The following is a 20,858-nucleotide window of genomic DNA, read 5'->3' as shown; positions in this document are numbered from 1 at the left end:
TTTCTGAACAAAATATTAAAAATTCAGACAACTTTATCTTTCTATAATAATGTGTTTATTACCTCTAGCTAGTTTGGGCTTTTTAACAATAATATATGAAAAAATATTATAATATACTGCCCTATAATATAAATTTCCACATTTTAGGTAATGATATCACTTACATGTACCACTTTTTAAAGAAAAATCATTGGAAAGTAGTAGGATTTTGAGGACAGGAAATTGAAACAGTGGAAATATTAATTTTACATTCTTGAATAATGTTTCTACCAATGTGTACTTCAACTTATCTTACGTTGCATGATCAGTAAATTCTTAGCAATTTTCAGCCAGAACTGTACTCTTCAGTTGAAAAATACTGATTCTGAGATTACAGTGAGACAATCTTTTGTGGCTGATTTGTGAAGTGCTACATTCAAGGAACCTAAGCAGCATTTATCAACATTTTGTTTAAATTGTTTCAGAAGTGACTTCTACTGCATCCTTTGCATCTGAGATAATGCATACATAAACCTAATCTAGTACAAATTGGAGTGTGTATTTCCCTAGGTATATGTATGCATAACTTTGTGCAGCTTTCTAAAGTCAAGTCTTGACTACAGCATGGTTGATGGCAAAATGCTTATTAAGAAGATAATGATATTTTTTTTCCCAGATAGAGTCGATCATTATATTCTTTGGAATTATGGGCATCTGCACACTAAGGTGTTTACGCAATAAATATGATTTGGAGCAAGTACAACCACCATATCTTCTTTTCATCTTGCATGGAAATCTGAAAAAAAAAAAACACCCCACCTTCCTTGCTGCTTTTGTCAATGGCAGAAAAGTGCTGTGCTTGTACAGTTTCTAAAGCGCTACTGTTGAATCATTTTTGACACATGCAGACTACATAAACCTACAAGGAAGTAAGGGATATTTAAATATGTATCAAGGTTGCAATAATGATAGCTACAGTTCATCCTCAATATAGCTGGTCACCACACACACGTTAGTAGGAAATAAATATACATTTGCTTCCTAATCGGAAATTAGATCGCATGACCTGGCATTTTACTGGACTGCGCAATAAAGCTGTGTTGTAATGAATATTTGCCACATACCAATTTTTAAATAAATTAATAGGAGTATAAGATCTTTGCTATTGTTATCCTTAAATTAAAATAGTTTGAAAAATAAATCATAGCTTAATGACACTTTTACACTGTTTTCTTTAATTGGAAGGTTTAACTGACAATCATTGGCTGCTTTTTTGCCCAGAACTGTACAGCAATCTGTACAAAAATTATTTCCAGATGACACAGTTGTCATCCAACATAGTGTTGTTTTTTTAGTCCAACTGGAACTCTCCCAGACTCTGGGGCATTAATATAGTTCTTTGTATCAAAAGCTATAATCTGTACCAGATAGCTTAAAGGTGATTCTACTTGGGAGATCATCAAGCAGTATGGAAATATTACCAAAACAGCACAGATGCCTGTGGAATAATGTAATGGAAATCAGATTGTCGGTTTGAACTTTTAGAAGGGCAATTGAGATGCACAGAGTTTTGAGTTTCTTCATTTATCTCTTCCTTTTCTCAGTATGATTGTACTCAAGGGATATAGAATCCCTGTGATGCCGTCGGCTAACACAAAATAGTATACTCATAGTTTCCTCATGCAGGCCTGATTAATCAAGATTCTCTGAGTAATGTATAAGAAACTACAATCCTTTTCACAATTGAATAGCTGAGAATGAGGGCAACAAGCATCATTCTACTCTCCCTCGTGTTTGGAGTAAATTAGACCACTAATTAGGCATAGTTTAGTTACATCTTTCAAATGAAAGGATCCAATTCAAGAGTTGAAAAGAATAGCTGTTTCTCAGACAGGGTTCATAGAAACAAGCAGAAATAGGTTTCTACTCGAATGCTGGAACCAAGCAGATCATGCTTTTTCCTCAGTGTAGAGCTAATTTTTAAGTGTTTCTTATATTCTATTACTTTTGTACATGTTATGGTGCTTGGGTAATTATAAGGGGCCAAGGCCCATGACCTTTCCCTGCATAGGAACTAGAACTAGAAAGGAAGACCAAAGAATTGCTGCATAATATGCTATTGTATCAATATTATTGTAGTAAATGTTTATGCTGTGGGAGCCACACTATGCATTACAAACAACCCTCAACTTACAACTCTTTGTGACTATTTGAAGTTACAATGGCCCTGAAAAAAGTGACTTATGACTGTTTTTCACAGAACCGTTGTAGCATCCCCATGGTCAAGTGATCAAAATTCAGAAGCTTGGCAACTGACTCATATTTATGACAATTGCAGTGTGCTAGGGTCGTATGATCAGCTTTGGCAACCTTCTGACAAACAAAGCCCAATGGTGAAGCCAGACTCACTTAACAGCCATGTTACTAACTTAACAACTACACTCATACAGAAGGGCAGTGTCCGAAGGAATCTAGGAGGTCTTCTAGTCCAATCCCCTGCACAAGCAGGAGACCTTTTATCATGAGAAATGGTGGTTCACTTTTTTCTTAAAACCTCCAATGATGGAGCACCCAAAACTTCTAAAGGCAAGTTATTCCACTGGTTTAATTGTTCTCACTGTCAAGAAATTCCTTAATTCCAGGTTGGTTCTCTCATGGATTGGTTTCCATCCATTGCTTTTTGTCCGCCTTCTGATGCTTTGGGGAATAGTTTGGCCTTCTCTTCTTTGTGGCAGCCCCTCAAATATTAGAACACTGCTATTATGTCACCCAATCCTTCTTTTCACTGGACTAGGCTTACCCAATGCCTGCAATCGTTCTTCATATATTCTAGCCTTCAGTCCCCTAGTCATCTTTGTTGCTCTTCTCTGCATTCTTTCCAGAATCTCAACATCTTTTTTATATTGTGATGCGCAAAACTGGATGTAGTATTCCAAATGTCTTACCAAGGAATTATAAAGTAGTATTAATATTTCATGTGGTCTTGGTTTGATCCCTCTGTTAATACAGCCTTGGATTACATTGGCTTTTTTGATGGCTGCAGCACACTGCTGGCTCATATTTAAGTTGTCCACTGGATTCTAAAGTCCCTCTTGCAGCTATTGAGCCAGATACATTTGGTTTTTCTTGCCTAACTGTAAAACTTTACTTTTCTCACCACTGAATTTCATTTTGTTTGATAGGCCCCAGTATTCAAGTCTGTCAAGGTCCTTTTGGATCTTGAGCCTATCTTCTGAGATGCTGGCTATTCCTTTGGTGCTCCAGGATCTTTGAAATATTTGGTTCAATGGTTCTGAGATCAAATCTGCCATCTCCTTCAGAACTCTGGGATGTAATCCGTCTGGTACTGGTGATTTGAACTCATCTAGGGTGGACAGGGATTCTCTTAGCATTTTCTTGCTTATTTTAACTTGTATTCCTAGTCAGTCTTTTATGGTTGTTTTTTTGGTAGATTGGGCTATTTTTTTTCTTTTGTGTGAAGAGAGCTGCAAAGAATGAATTAAGCAGCTCTGCTTTCTCCCTGATGCCTATCACTTCCTTGCCACCTTCTCTCATTAGTGAGCTAACTGTTTCTTTGACTTTTTTCTTATTTTTTATATGTTGAAAGAAACTTTTATTATTTTTTGACATTTGTTGCAAGCCTTAGTTAATTCTGAGCCTTAGCTTGGGCTAAATGCTGATATTCTGCCTCATTTATGTTTCCCTCTTCCATGTTGTTTACGTATCCTTTTTGTCTTTCACTTTAGCAGTGAATTCTTTATGCAACCATGCTGGTTTCTTCTTGGATTTCTTATCTACTTTTTCAGTGGTATTGTGGTGGACTGAACTTTTATAATCACATTTTTCAGAGTTTCCCAATCTTCTTGAATTGTTTTCCTCTTTAAGATTTTTCATCCATAGGAATCTTCCCAAACTCCGAGTCTGTTGAACCAGTTCTTTTAAAGTCTTAAGACACTAGTTTGATTTTCTTGTGTTTCTCATGTCTACTTTATATTCCAATATAACATGGTCACCCGTTGAGTACCTGCAACTTCAACCCCCCTCTATCATTACTAGCTTCTCTGCTAGTAAGAATTAAGTCCAGTATAGCTGAGTTCCTAGTACCCCTCTTTACCTTTTGGATGACAAAGTTATCAGCTAGACTCATAAGGAACTTGTTCGATCTTCCACTTGATGAAGAGTTTGCTGCAAGTCCACCATTACTATTGGGTATGTTTCATACCTACTTTATTCATTAGCAAAAGGTTCACCTATTTTGTCTGCTTGGTTGGGTGGCCTATAGTATATACCTACGGCAACATCAATCTTTTTTCCTTTTATACTCATAGGCATTTAAGGCAGCTTTCATTCCTGGTTATATGCAGTGATATTTTTATTTTTACATATAATCAATTCTGCCTCTTGTTTCTTTTGAACAGTTTATATCCCTCCAGCAGTACATTCCAGTCATGAATTTCATCTCACCAAGTTTTGGTAATGGCAACTATATCATACCTGTCCTCGTACTTCAAGTTTATCCTGTTTATCTCCCAAACTTTGAGTGTTAATGTATAGGCATCCGAGTTCTTTACGACTGCCCCTGGGTATGCTTCCTACATCTCCTGCCTTACATCAGAATTTTTCTTCCTTCCCATTATTTCCTACCTCCTTGCTCAATTGGTTGTCTTGGAGTTCATATTTAGGATTCGGTCCTAAAGATTGGTCAGTCCATCCCCCATTTTTAGTTTAAAGCCCTTTGAATAAGTTGAGCCAGTCGTTTTCCAAATATTCTTCTCCATTCTTGTAAAGTGCAGCCCATCCCTTTCCAGAATCCTTTTGTGTAGTTAATGTAATGGTACAGGAATCTGAAGTTCTCTTAGTGGCACTATCCCTTAAGTCAGGGTTTATTTCTAAAATCCTCTGTTCCCAATTGGAGGTTGACCTTTTGTTGAAAGTCCAGATGAAAGCAACCCACAGTTGTGAAATGTCGTAAAATGGGGCAAAATTCACTTTACAGCTATATCACTTAGCAATAGAAATTTTGGGCTCAATTTGGTTGTACGTCAAGGATTACTTGTATAATGTAAACAAATTTGGACCAATTTTGGTACTGCTGGGGATCATTAAAATAAATCTGCTTTTTTACCTTGCAAGTTATATGGATTTTACTAAGTCATAAGTAGAGAAAATTCCTTACTTTTCCCAATTTGTCAAATTGAAGTAGAGAATTTTTCCATGATCATCTTCTACTTCGTTTCTAGTAGTACATTATTAGCATAACAACTGTCCTACAATGGGCCAGAGATCATAATCACCATTGCCACTGGCTAATTTTCACAATGTAGAGGGCATTCTTGGCTACTGCGAGAAAGCATTTACAATCTTCTAAAAGGCAGGACGGTAATGCTGTCTCAGAACAATGAAGGTACAATTCATTGAGAATAGTGAATAGATGACTAGTGATTCTGATTTTCATTTACATTATTGAAACATTCAAAAAGGCTGTGGATGGTTTCAGATTTCTAATATGTATCTGTGTGAGGTTGAGTCTATTATGGTTGCTTCACATACCATACTAAATCATTGTGCGGTTTCTTTTATTTGGCCTATCATAGGTCGCTCCAGTTATCAATGCTTCTTTTCACTATAGCTTGTTCTGTTGTGTGAACAGAGGCACTTCAAAAATCTTTTGCCCTGTTCAGACATAGCCACATAAATTGTTCTGGCAAATTACTATGCAATTGCACTATGCTCTATTCTGCTTTCAGGGAATACTCATTGTACTCATTGCATACTCATTGTATATCATTATCCGTCCATGGTGTACCATTGAGAATTTATTTTAATTCCATGTGATTCAGAAACCTGGAAAATTTGGATTCTATGACACTTCCATACCTAGATAGAAGTGGTGCTGTTTGGTTGCCACTAGCTTTCTTTATAGAGAGGGTAGGACAATACCAAAGAATAGGATGAAGTCAATTTGCATATCCACTGCATTGCCCTGATATTTGAACATAGCTAATTCAGGTTTTTTTTTGTAAACACCCACAGTGTTAGTTACTGATACAGTCAATCTTCTGGCTCTCTAATTGGGTGTCTACTCAGAAGTTCTACTCCATTAAAAAAAAAAAAAAACCTGGTCCAAATGAGGGGTTTTAACTGCCCCAGCAGAAGTGAATTGCCCTGACTGTGCGTTTTAAAAAGTGTACAGTATAGCAGAGCCAAATGAAGCATATTACAAAAGCAGGAATTAAGATATGTAGTAGACACAACGGCGATGCATATTGGAATAATATTTTGCACTTCAGGAAATTTCTGCCTAAAGAAACAAATGCATAATCAGATTAGTGTGATTTATATCAAAGCACAAGAAATTATTACGATCACACCATTTTAATTTGTGTATATTTATACAACTTATAAAAATTATGTACTTAAAGACAATAACATAAAGGCCAAACAGTAATTTTGTATTTATTCAAAAGGTTTAAACATACAGAAGCAAGCTCCTAATTATTAATGCATCATTATGCATAGATGTTGCTGTTTTATACTGTAGTGCTGGCTGCTTTTTTCATCCAGTAATAATAGGACACAACCACCAAGAACTTCTCCTGCACAAGTGCTAAGTTCTTGGGGTACATGTGCTCTTCAGTTCTATGAACTTTGAAACATTACTCTGAAAACCCTGGCATTATAACTGCTACCTAACAAGTTAGTCATCTGCCAGATAAAATTGCACCCTTCCTTCTTTCTTTCTCCCCTCTATCAAAAATGTCACATCTTTAATAGACAATTAAAAGTGCATTAAATGTAGAATGGTTTAAATTCTGAAAGGTTTCTAAAAGTCAGTGAAAATACCACCCTGTGATTAGATTTTTGCATTATTGATTATAAAGTATATTTTATTTTAAGATTTTGATATTGCAAGCTTTTAGTCCTTTTTCAGTTTTGTTCTGTGCAACAGAATGGTTACACACTGCAATGCAATATTATTCTTGAAATACACACTGCAGTAAATTAAAACTATTTTACATTTATATAAATACAGTGTTCTTGCTGTATAATTTCAGTCATTGCCACAAAATCATAACACTCAATCAACACAATTATTTTCACATTTTGAAGTTGTTTATCTTATTTTGCAGGAGACAGATATCTATTTCCTTCTAAAATATAATGTACTCCTGATACCTTCCTTTCATTTGAAGTTTATTTTAATGATTTCTAAGCAATAATCAATGGTTTCATGAACAGATGATTAAAGAATTTATTATAATCTGCATACTTTTCCTGCAAAGATAGCTATTTTGCATAAAGTTATAAATTGTTTTAAAAGTAATTTAGTGTTTTATTCGTGACAGTTCTGAGATGTATGAATTGTACCACAATTAAATGCAATAAGGTACAAAAAATAAGAGTAACCAGACAACTGATATCTACCAGTGGATTTAAAAAAAGAAAACAATATGGCTTTAATATTTAATCGAGCAAAGTTACTTGGAGATAGAAAAATATTTAGTAACTTTGCTAATAAAAAAACAGCTGCATCATTTACCACAAACCTGGTTAAATTAAAATTCCAATTTCAGTAAGTTTTTTTTAAAACCTTAATAAAAAGGATTTTTAATATAAACGATCATGTTGCATGCTAGATATTTTTTATCACCGTAGAAATTCAGTTTCATATTGCTGTGCAGTTCAAAGAGTTGATAAATATTTCTATTTTCAAAACTGCAAATGAATTTATTAAATTGCATTCATTTCAGCTGGAATTAAGTTCAGCTATTATTGTCAGGATTCAACCCAATATATGGCTGTGTAATATATATCTTGATTCTTCTGTTTCCATAGATTCTCATTCAGAAAACTGTATGGCTCAAAAAGGTCAGGTTGAATTGAATTCAGTTCTGCTTTTCTGTCACTGGAATTAACAATACTGGCAGATTAGCAGGTCAGATTTTCCCTTCCCCTATAAAGCTGTTTCCGATGGGTGAGGATCAGTAGAGAGATTTGGGGATGCACAGGGAAACGGGTTTGAGAAATCCACTTGCTACGGTTTTATTTAAATTTTATGGATGCAAGGTGGAAATGAAAATATCTGTTCAAGTTTCAAAAACTTCATGAATGATTAAGATCCAAGAAATTACTTGGGGTTCTATGTATGCTCCATAACTGTTTTTGAAACAGTGCTTTTAAAAAATTGTACATTAGGAGGTTTGCTGTTAATTGCAGAAGGTTCCAAGGAACATACCCAAACTTTAAGCCTGGCAAAAAAAACCTTTGGATCCCAGATTTGGTTATTAGTTACATGATGTTAAGCATGATTACTAAGAAGTAATTCCACTGGAACTTATTCTCAAATAATTGTACATAGGATTTCAACCTTTATTTTTCTTAAAGAAGTTATCTATACTTTGTTTTAGATGAAGATAACTGACAATTATTGTATATAATATCAATTATCATGAATTTTGTTTTTAATAATTATGCTACTATTTAAATTATCCATATTATATATAGTAATGTTCATCACAAGAAAGTCACTGTTGTTGTAACATAGTTTTAAGAGAGATCCAGATTTTGAAAACTGACTCTCTTTTTTAGGGCTGATTTTAAGAGTAGTTAAATCGCAATCCTATACACAGTTACTGAGTTATTGACTTGCCTAAAAATAAATAGCATTAATAGCCCCTATTCTTATTAGCATTCCAAATGTGTCTAGGATATGAAATAATTTTTATTTCCACCTACGTATTTGTTGTCCAAACTTTTGGCAATATACACTGATCCCAGTTTTAAAAAGAAGGAAAAACAGTTCTTTAACCACAATTTTGACATAAAATTAAACAACCCCAAAATGAGTAGATCACTATACTCTGTAGGGTTCTACACTGTTAATGAGACTTGCTTGGACGGAAATGTGTTTGAGAATGTTTTGTTCAGATTTGCCTGTGTGTAGGACCATGATCTTCAGAGGGAACAGGTTGGGGAGCAGAATCTCATTTGATCCCAAAATCACAGTCTTTCAAAAAAAAAAAAAACCTAGGCACAATTCACCATGTAGCTGACTTAAGCAGGCGCCACTGAAATAGGAACCAAATTATCTGCACAGCTTTGTTAGCTTAATGGAACATGTAGAAAATGATGTCTTAGTGGAGTCTATCCTTGTTAACATTTATCTTGTTAGATAAAATGTGTATAAAGCTGCAAACACAGCAAGAGGCTTGAAGCAGACTCATTGTGCTCAAAGGATGTAAAAAGTAGTAGACAAATGCTGAGGAAGTTGGATGGAAAAAGAACAACTGGAAACAATTATGGGTGGTTATTTACAACAGACATTGTGAGATAGATATGATGCTAAAAAGGCACAGCTTTCCCTTTCTTAAATACACTGTAAACGGTTCATTATGCATGCAGAACAATTCACTTTACAAAAAAAGAAAAAGAAAAAAAACCCTTGTGTTTAGACAAAAAAGAGTAATTAAATAGTCTCCAGCAAAATAGAATTCTTCCAAAAATACTTTCCCATTCATCCTATTAACCATTAAAGATTTTAGGTCTCATTTACAAAAGTTCCTTATACCATTTGTTTCAGGTCCTTCTATTTATACATACAGCATTGTACAGTACAGCAAAAGACTGCAAAAAATTATTGGTAAAGCCAGCACAATATACTATAAATTGAAACTGAGGCATTTGTTTTAACATCTTATCCTTTCAAGTTAAATAATAAATGAACACTTAACACAGTGTAGATCATTCTATGATGGATAACATGGGATAACAAATGCCGCAAGTGAATATACCAAGATTATTCCACACCAAAATGTTCCATTATCTATGTTACATATCCAGGAATTTGATTTTGTTTCTACGTATGTGTGTGTGTGTGTTTGTGTATAGTACAAGAATTAATGCCCCATATTGACTTTATTTATGTGCAAACCAATGGTAAGCTTTTTAAAAGTTCATAATAGTTCTTAAACCCTTTTAAAACAAGCAAACAATACCAGAAACTACATGACATAATTAAAATGTTCTTCTGTTGATATATCAAAATCAAGGAGTTATTTGACTAGATATGGCTTTTCATCCATAGGAACAGGAATATTTCTTTTTTTTAAATGCTGGGAGTATTTGGGGTGGCTTGATGTTCATAAACATCTTGGCTATTTTGTCTTACCAAGCTCATATCAGATGCTTGTTTTTCAATCTCCAAACCTTCATATTGTCTTTAGACTACTGAGACACCATTGAACGATTTTGAATAGCACACTTTAAATGTGGCTTCTTGGCTCCTTCATGGGTGTGGAATAGCGCAGGGAAACTTAAGGCAAAGTTTTCTTTTTCTCCATTTAAGACATGTTCTGTCACTTCCTGTGGAAGTAGAGGGGCTTGGCATTCCCAGATTCCACTTTGGGTAACTGGTCACTGATGATTTCTACCAGCATGGCTGGAAACTCCACTTTCAGAGCTTGAGACTCTCGGAAGGTGTAGAAGCAAAATTCCAGCAAATCACTAACAAGCTGAAATGGAATGGGAGAAAAAAAAAGTCAGGAATGGTGAACATTAAAGGATGTTGAAAATAGTTTGTAATACTGAACAAGCAATTTAGAACAGCAGTACAAAAGACGAAACTTTACGGCTGTGCAAATACTTTGAAAAAAGATGTGGAGAAACACCTGGGAGCACACCTGAGGCCCCCTTCCTTGAACCCTGAAGTCTATTTTTCCAGGCTTGCACATTTGTTGAGAGGCTGCTTATGAATCTTTATACCTGCATGAATTTGCTCAGCATTCTCACATGTGAAAACAACCAAACGCACAAGGGTGGGATTCAATTTTTTAAACAACCGGTTCTGTGGGCGTGACTTAGTGGGTGTGGCTCGGTGGTCATGTGACTGGGTGGGTGTGGCCAACTCAACATCAGTCATGTCAAGGGGAGCTTCTCGCCTAGCCTCTCATGATAGTGAGGATGCTAAAATGGTCGTAAATGTGAAAAACAGTCGTAAGTCACTTTTTCAGTGCCAATGTAACTTTGAACAGTCACTAAATGAACTGTTGTAAGTCAAGGATTACCTGTACAAAAATACAAAAAGCTTCTTTGCTTGCAAAAAGCTGCCTTAAATACTAATCATTAGATTAAAAATACCTGCAAGCCAGAGTTACAAATCAGGCAAGGTACCAGAGCACTTTGAGGAATTAATATAGTTAAAATGCAATGATAACTATCAGCAGCCAACTCGTGCTCATAAAATGAAACCCTTTAGCAGAGAGGTAATTTAAGATCTCCAGAAGAGCACAGCCAGGAAAAGCAATCCTTAGATCCATTTGCACCACTTAAAAATACCAGCTGGTCTCATTCATCTCACAAGATATCATCCAGATTTAAGGAAAGGTCACATGCCCCCCAGAAAGGCAGTAAAAAAATCAGTGCCAAGCTTGCATCCTGCCTCTTGGAAGTACACCCCAAAAGGACAGTACCAGATACCACTAAAATAGTAAAGGAAGACTCTCTTCCTCAGATAGAAAAAGAAACCACAAGGCAGGAAAAAATTCAAACACAATACAAATAATTAAATCACAACAGTAACTGTTGCTTGTTAAACCAATTACCAGAACAAATAAACACAGGAACTAGCCAGATTTCTCAAACCAGTTTCTGTTCAGGAACAGAGATTAATGTTTTTCTTTCCAAACAAAATGGAATAGAGAAAATTATCCCATCAATAAACACAGGATTAAACGTCACCAAGCACAGAATTAACCTTCACCAAAAACCAGTTTTAGACCAAAACTCAGAAAGGGTATGGAAACTCACATTTGAATGTCAATCTTTCTAGCTAGCCAAGAAGAAGTATTTCCAGGGGAGTATTTCCTTCCGACAGCAGTATAAAAAGCTTAAAACAACCCTTCCCCTTTAAGAAAGTATAAAAAAAATCCACCTTTGGAGAAAGTAAGTCTAGGCATACTGCCAAGAATGTAATAAGGGTGGAAAAAAACAAAAGGAGATTTCTTCTAACTACTGGTTCGCTGAACTGCTTAGAAAATTAACAAGGGGTTCCATAGAACCGGTCAGAACCAGTAGAATCCCACCCCTGCAAAAGCAGTTTTCAAAGCAGCAACACAAAACCAGCTGTTTTAATGATTTGAAAATGGCTGCTTTATTTCCTCCAGCCTTTTGCGAACCACGGCTTTTAAAGCAAAAAGCCTTGTAAGGTTATTTTCCAAATCTCTGTAAAAAGCAGCTGTGAACTGGAAAAAAAAGTTACTTCTGCTTCAGTTTCACTGAAAGAAACTAGCATATAATTTACTCTGGTTTGTAACAAACATCTTGGTTTTACAATAAGGAACTGGAGGTCGAGCAGAAGGAGAACATGGAATTCCTCAAACAGTGTGTTGGTGCCTTTTTTTCTTCCTAAATAAAAATAGCAACTTTTGCCATATCCATTTTCCTTCTGAGTCTGCATATTTTATGTATAAAGTGAGTGATATAAACCTGCCTCAAATTGTCCTAAGGTTACAGTCTTTACTTATAGATTCATACAAACATTGAAGGCAAGATTTAGAAAGTAAGATTTATTAAACTACATCTAGTTTACAACCATTTTCTTTATTCACAGTAGCTTCTCTTTGTTCTAAATAATATTTCTTTTTCATTGGCCTTTTACTAATGGATCACACAAAAAAGTAACAGAAAATCCATGAAATATACACACAGTCTAAATTATATACACTTTGCTAACAATACTGGGCATGCCCTATTTCCATTAGTTTTATCTCCTATAACCTTGTTACAACATTTAGAAAATAAGTTTGAACTTTCAGACAGATGTGTAGGGTCCCCAAGCCTTTTTGGATCATGAGCAGAATTGGCATGCATATCATCAAATTGCTGCTAGGACAAAGGTGTACCCACAAGTGAACTTTTGTGTTGGATATGGGTCAGTCACAAAGAACCTATTTTAGTTAGGCTGAGAGAATTCCTAAAGCCAGAACCACCAAAAATAACTGGTTTTTGGACCATTTGCTCCAAAAATACAGTTCAAAGATGAACAGAATCAGTGTCTTTACAGACCTGTTGATCCCTCAGTCTATTTCTTTGTGTTAATCCAGATTCCTTGCTTTAGCTGTCCTTCCTTTAAAGCTGCATTGCTATATATTCGTTTGGCAAATTTTATATTTTTTTTATGTTGGACACATAATAGTTTATTTTATTACACACATTTATCTCTGTAAGGTGCTTTGCTGTAACTACTAGGTTCAAGATAAAATTTCTGGTGATGAAAGAAGGCCGGCATAGAAGCAACTTTAAGGGGAAAAAAAGAAAGGAAGATGAAAAGGAATGTTAAAAAGAAAAAATAACGAGGTGCAAAAAAAAATAGGAATGTGGCATGAAAAAAACGGATCCTGGGCAAATGGAAGAAAAGGACAGAAGACACGGTTGGTGAAAGAAGAAATAAGGATCATGCAAACAGACAGAACATAGATTCTGTCTGTACAAGAGTCTGAGTTGTGGGCAAAGTTAACGTACTGTGTGCAGTTAAAAATGTTTTTAACTCAAATCAGTTCCAGGCAGCCATGTCATGCTAACATGAAAAAAAAAAAGTTAATAAATGGTTCACCATTTTTTTCCCTTGCTCCTGGCAAGGAAAAGCAAAACAGCTGCTTTGGTTATTCTAATTACCCTGCTTCCAATCCAGGCAACTGAAGATTGTAGTAAAACAAGTAACAAGATAATGGAGGCATACAGCACAACTCCATTTACTGTCTCTTTCTTGATCAACTACAAGAAGTAATAAGTCCAACTACAGACAGCATAAACCTTCAAATTTAATGGACAGGGGAAAAAAATCTGATATTAGTGATCCGAGGTTGGAATCCTATCTCTGGCTCAAGATGAAAATGTCCAGTGAATTCTATCATTATGGGATGCTGCCTTGGGAACTATGGATTATGTTCCAAATATAGCAGAATAGCAATATATACTTACTGTATCGAATTCATTAAAGGCACTTTACTTTCAGGTTTATAATGATTAGTTGTAATTATGTAAGTGTCACGTGCAAGGAATCAGGACCATTCAGAAGGTAGCAGTATAGAAAATTTATTCAAGCCTATACACAAGTATTTATTCACCTAAAGTTCAACACTAAATTGATACCCAATAAAGGTCAATGGAATTCAAGAGCGATTGGACTTGAGCACTTGTAGGAATGCAATGACTCTAAGCTGATGGTATGCTTAACTCCACCTTCCCCAGCTCTTCCTGCTTTTCTTCTTTATATTTTAGAGATGAGTTTCCATATATTTCACAATTATTATTTAATTACAAATTTATGAAAAATTGTTAGAAGTATTTGTGTTTTGAAAGGCTAGTTTTTTATTTTAAAAAATGCAACAATTCCTTCCTGATCAGTTTTATAACTGTTGAAAATTCCACAATGATATAGCTACATTTCTCCAAGATGGCAAGCTCAACCTAGCTGGCTTGAAAAGGAATTATTGAAATCTCTGTCTCTACTTCTGACAGGGTAGTAAATTATTATCACCATCTGACCTAATTTGTGAAATGGAAATAAGCTTCACACAGCAATATGTATTCAAATCACATAATGATTCTAATAGCACCTTATTAAAATTGTATTTCTTTATTTAACTAAAAACATATTATCGTCTCGATTTATTTTTTGTTTTTAATCAGCTAGTTTTTTTTTAAAGTGAGATATTTTTACAAAACTAAGGGATCAAGAAGGAATTTGCAGAAAATAAATAATTTTTCCAATTCTCTATCAACAGAAATAATAAGTAGTTTAACTGAATTACATAACAGCAACAATGGTTTTCACTATTTGCAATAATCCAACAAGCTTAAAGTTAAATAATCATCATTGTAATGGTTTATCTTGTCATTAATAATTTGTTTTTAAAAGCTCATACTTAGGAGGAAATTATATTACGCTTGATAGCTAAATTCTGCTTTCTAAATCAGGGATCATATATTAAAGATAAGAGGCCAGGGGAAAAGTGACTATGAAAGAGAGTGATGATATTTTCTGAATGGCTATTGTGTGACACACACACAATTTTGTGCAACAACTAAGACTGTTTTTAGCGTCTTATAATCTTGAGAGGAATTTGGCTGAAATATCTATTCAACTACTTAAAATTATTTTAATAAAGCTCCCTGACAGTAACTTCTGGGCTGGTACACTGCAGTTCTATACCTAACCAAAAGATTATGATTTTGAGTCTAGAAATTTGGTTTTTGACATATATTTGCCTGGGGCATATTTCATTAGTATTTTTAAGACAAAAATCAGTGCCAGCATATACTATTCAGGAATCAGCCTCTCACTACATCTTTGTTTTCATTATTTGTGTCTTGTTTTTGGAGAGAATCCTCCACAAAAAAATCCTCCCAAAATCAAAACTACTGCCCCAATCCTTTCTCCTCTGAACAGAAAAAGAAACTAATTATTTAAAATTTATTTTATCTGTTTATCTTTTATGCCAGTTTATTGATGCAAACTGTTAAAAAAGATACTGAATTTCAAAATTAATTAAACTTGACTTGCTGTATCATAAAAAATGTAGTAAAGGCTTTCATTGTACTAGCATAGTGTCATCTTTGTTTGGGGAAGCTTTGCAAGCTTCTATGGTATGTGCAAATGTTCAGATATGAGATACTTCTCCCAAGGTTTTTATAACAGAGTCCCCCAACCTTCCCAGCTTTGTGGACCGACAGGGTGGTGAAAAGGAGATGGTAAGTATGCACGATCAGCTCCATTTGCATGAGTACCTGCCGCTTGTGCAAATGGATCACACACACCCATGCTTACCCGTTGCTCGTGCAAGTGAGATGTGTGCACACTTTCACCCACCACTTTGACAGCCCGATTCTGAAGGGCTCAATGCCCAGTAATGGGCTGCGGCCTGGGGACTTAGGATGTACATCAGTTTAAATTTGATTCCATCAAGTGATATGACTTTGTGTCTGCAGTCAAAGGTTTTTTTGTTTCTTTTTTAGAAAATAGGGAGTGTATGTATAAATGTGCTGGTGTTTTACAGTTTTAATCTGCCTATCTTTTCTTTTCTTTTCAGGAGCTTTTTCCTTAGCTTAGCATTTTTTGGCATTCCCATATGATTCCCATGAGGAGAACACCAACTAAAACAACTAATGTAAAATGTTTGTGTTGTTGGTACTGCCTAAATTACAAATTATTATATTTATACTTAGCTATTGTATTTAAAGTAGCTCAGTTCCTTCTTTGCACAATTTAGTCTCCAAGGGCATTTTTTTGTACATGACCTTTAGATTATCTTACTCAGTTTATTAAATGATGTAATTGTAGGGAACCACTGGAGGCACTATAATAATGTATTACTTTCTGAAATATGTATCTTAAAACCAAATCGATAGACAAAGATTTTAGATATTTCCAATCTCAGAAGATCAATTTACTCATTTTAAAAATTATCCCGTAACACAAGTATTTTGAAGAGGCAACACCTTCAATCAGTGATTTTCTGTGTCCAAGTTGAGATGAGGCAGAACGTTTGTTATTTGTCTTATTAAACCAATTTATATAGCCACCCCTCACACAAAGAAGTGACTGGGCAGTGTACAACAGAGCTAAAAACAGTTAAGAAACACATTAGAAACTATAAAACCCAGCTAAAACTCTTTTGTTATTACCAGAGTAATGTTGAAAATGAGATTAGGTAGGTAGGTGGGTAGGTAGATAGACAGATAGGTAGATAGATAAAGACCCTTTGTTATAAATATGTGTATATTTAAATAGGGTATTACCACAAAGGAAACTACTTGTAAGAGTATTATCCAGACATTCCAAGACATTACTGTAATAAACCTGATTTCTTCTAGAGGCTTCTTAAAACCAGTCCAAATATGCATAAGAATGGAAATATAATCCATTATACATGACAATGTATTATTGACATGTATTATAATATTAAATATGATGAACATCCATACACCAAGTCTCAACCAACCTCCTACATAATCTGTATGTGTGCGTGTGTCTGAGTGTGTGTGTGTGTGTGTGTGTGTGTGTATGTATGTATGTATGTATGTATGTATGTATGTATGTATGGTATTCAGCTTTGTTCGAGTATTTTACCACATCATTATAGTTATGCTTTTAAAGTTGCAGGGATGTTTCAGCAGAATCTCATCTGCCATCATCAGGCTTGTATATTGGGTGTGTCCGACTTTCACAGCCGTTTCTGTTTTAAATTTGGTGCTAGCCTCATGCTTTGTTAGAATGATTTTTTTCTTCATCCTGATTGGTTGGGAGTCTTGGTCTGTGTTTATTGGTCTTGGAGTTTGCTGTGTTCTGCTTGATTGGTGTTTCCAATATCTTCTGTCTGTTTTGTAGAGTTTGTTGTCTTGATTAGCTGGCAACATTGTGTTTCATGTATTGGGCTCTTTTAGCGCGGTGAATGGCCGCCTATCGTTTATCAGGAAGCTAGGTTTCATTTGGGTGGGTGGCTGGGGTGTGTTTGGGCTGGAGGTATCGGGGTGGGTGGGATCTGTTTGTGCCCAGGTGTTTGTTTGGCTTGTGGTGTGGAGATTTTTTTGTTTGTGAGTGCAGGCTTCCAGATAATTGACAGTCTGGTGGAGTCATCTCTTCTATTCATGCTTTCAGGTCTTTTTTCAATCTCTATGGCTTCTCTGATAATTCTGTAGCTGGGGTTTTCTATAGTGGCTAGGGTTTTGGTGCCACTGAAGTTGATGCTATGATCTGTGGCTTTCATGTGTTGGACTAGTGAGGAAGTGTGTTCCAGTTTTTTTACTGCATTTTTGTGTTCATCAAGGTGGGTATTTATTCTTCTATTGGTCTGTCTGATGTATGTGGCAGGGCATGATGTGCAGGGGACGTCAAATATGCCTTGGTTTTCCAGGTCAATTTTATCTTTGGGGTTTCTTAGGATGGCTGCTATATTTCTGTCTGTTTTGAAGGCAGTATTTTTTAAAATAAAGTTTTATTTGGGTTTTCACACATACAAAATACAAATAAAACATATTTTTTGAAAGTAGCATGGTCCCGGGTTGAACTTCTTTATATAGACACAAAACTCAATTTCATTCTCCTTTTTGTGCTCTATTCCATATCTTATACTATTCTACATTTTCTATATAGTTTTTCCCCTCTTTTAATTTTCTCAATTTTATTTTGATTATCTGATCTCAATTCAAATAATTATATTTATACTTTTGTCTGTTCTGTTTCAATTTCGTATTATCTTTTCTCATTAACAAATTTTCTCCTGTAGTTACTAATTGGAGTATGACACCTTTATAGCTTTTAATTACATTCATTCAACTCTTATTTAAACTTCAATATATACTTTAAGTTTATGACCTTCAGTATAATACATAATACATAACTCCCAACTGAATTCTGCTTGGTACATTCTTATAATACACACTATATTCTTTTTAAAAAAAGATTATAAATATATGTAATTATAAACCCTCATTCCATTCCAATTCAGTTCTATCATCAATAATCATTAAAATCTTAACATCTTTAAGACTTCTTTTCAATTAAATATCATACTTCCTTAAAGACACATATAATCTCCATAATTAATTTTTCCCTTATTTCTCTTCACATATGTTTTGTAAATCATTAAATATTCATTTTGTTACATTTATTTATTGACAAGCATTCCACTGAATTACGATAGCTATTTTATCAAACATTTTAATCATACATTGTTCCATATTTTCTAAAATTATTTCTGTTTCTAATATAACAATACTATCTTATGTACCTTAGCAGAATCCCCTTTTCCATTAAATTTTCACCCATTATCTCTAAATAGGTCCTGTTTCTCTATATTTTGTTTCTGTCCTTTATAACTTCTTTTACTTTCTTTCTTCCCTCTCTTCCTCTCCCTCCCCTTTTTACCCCCTTGTCTCTCTACTTCTAATTCTCTCTTCTGCATTTCCCTCTTCTGTTGCTTTCTGATTTTATAATTATTTTTCACTCTCTTTTTGGGGGGAGTTTTCCCAATCTTAAATTTTCCATTCTCTTTCCCCCCTTTCCTCCCCACCACCTAAGATTACTTGTTCATTAAAGATGGCTTCATTTTTGAAGGCAGTCTTGATGGGATGCCTGTGAGTAAGACAAAAATCTTACTGATTTTGTCTGTTGTACCTCTTATGTAGGGCTGGGCGGCTGTTCCATAGGTCTGTTCATCTTCTGGGTCTCTATTATGTCTCAGTGTGTTTTTGTGGATCAGGCCTGTGATTTTGCTTTTGGCCATTGGCTATCAGTACTTTGGTCAGGGTGCATAGTTCAGTCTTTATGTGTGTCTTGTCTGCCAGGCGTTTGGTTCTTGCAATTAGTGTTTTGGCTTCTCTTATAATTTAGCTAAATACCTAGCAAAGCAGCTACAGCCCAATGCTGAAGCAGCAGCTTCACATGTACAAAACTCATACCACCTCTTGGAAATGATCAAAGATCTACACGTGGAACAAAAAGATCTGCTTGTAAGTTTTGACATGGTTTCACTATTCACTCAAGTCCCGATAAAAGAAAACCTAGAAATCATCAAAAATAAATACCAACCACCCAAACACTTCATGGAACTAGCAGAACACTGTTTAACCAACACATATTTCATATACAAAGGACAAAGATACAAGCAAATTGAAGGAGCCCCTATGGGATCACCACTGTCACCCGTTATTGCAAACCGGTTCATGGAAGAATTCAAATCCAGAGCCCTAGCCAATGCCACACACAAACCCAAACTATGGCTAAGATACATCGATGACACATTTGTGATTTGGCCCCATAGAAAAGAAAACCTAAACAATTTCCAAACACACCTAAACAGCAGACACACAAAAATCAAATTCACCATGGAAATGGAAACAAACAACTACCATTCCTAGATGTACTAATCTACAAAAAAACAGATGGCACACTAGGACACACCATATACCACAAGAAAACGCACACCAACCGCTACGTCAACGCCCAATCCCACCACCACCCAGCACAGATAAACTCCACGGCCAAAACACTAATTGTAAGAACCAAACACCTGGCAGACAAGACATACATGAAGACTGAACTATGCACCCTGACTAAAGTACTGACAGCCAACGACTTCCACAAAAGCAAAATCACAGGCCTGATCCACAAAAACACACTGAGACATAATAGAGACCTAGAAGATGAACAAATCTATGGAACAGCTGTCCTGCCCTACATAAGAGGTACTACAGACAAAATCAGTAAAATACTACACAGGCATCACATCAAGACTGCCTTCAAAACAGACGGAAATATAGCAGCCATCCTAAGAAACTCCAAAGATAAAATTGACCTGGAAAACCAAGGCATATATGAAGTCCCCTGCACATCATGCCCTGCCACATACATTGGATAGACTAATAGAAGAATACGTACCCACCTGGATGAACACAAAAAGCTGGAACACATTTCTTCACTAGTCCAACACATGAAAGCAACAGGTCATAGCATCGACTTCAATGGCACCAAAACCCTAGCCACTATAGAAAACCCCAGCTACAGAATTATCAGAGAAGCCATAGAGATTGAAAAAAGACCTGAAAGCATGAATAGAAGAGATGACTCCACCAGACTGTCAATTATCTGGAAGCCTGCACTCACAAACAAAAAAATCTCCAAACCACAAGCCAAGCAAACACCTGGGCACAAGCAGAACCCCGATACCTCCAACTCAAACACACCCCAACCAGGCACCCAGATGAAACCTAGCTTCCTAATAAATGATAACCATCCATTTACTCGAAGCCAAGCTGCACTAAAAGCCTCCAGTACAGGAAACACAATGTTGCCAGTCAATCAAGACAAAAAAATGCTACAA

At 35.4% G+C, this 20,858-nt stretch overlaps 1 protein-coding gene across 4 annotated transcripts in view; it reads right to left on the bottom strand.

The window, feature by feature from the left end:
• Positions 1 to 6,410: 6,410 nt before the first annotated feature.
• The window catches only part of NR3C2 (nuclear receptor subfamily 3 group C member 2), a 145,130-nt gene continuing 130,682 nt past the window's right edge, over positions 6,411 to 20,858 (bottom strand). For all 4 annotated transcript variants that reach the window (XM_026698132.2, XM_026698129.2, XM_087936058.1 and 1 more), the window contains exon 9: positions 6,411 to 10,490. In XM_026698132.2, the coding sequence (XP_026553917.2) occupies positions 10,335 to 10,490 (156 nt within the window). In that variant the 3' untranslated portion in view covers positions 6,411 to 10,334. The remainder of the gene's footprint in view (positions 10,491 to 20,858) is intronic.

This window comes from Pseudonaja textilis, chromosome 6 (genome assembly GCF_049901715.1).
Source record: "Pseudonaja textilis isolate UNSWEBS1 chromosome 6, rPseTex1.2, whole genome shotgun sequence".
In the NCBI taxonomy this organism is placed as follows: domain Eukaryota; kingdom Metazoa; phylum Chordata; class Lepidosauria; order Squamata; family Elapidae; genus Pseudonaja; species Pseudonaja textilis.
The sequence above is the reverse complement of the archived record's forward strand: the minus strand, read 5'-3'. Positions and strand labels throughout refer to the sequence as shown.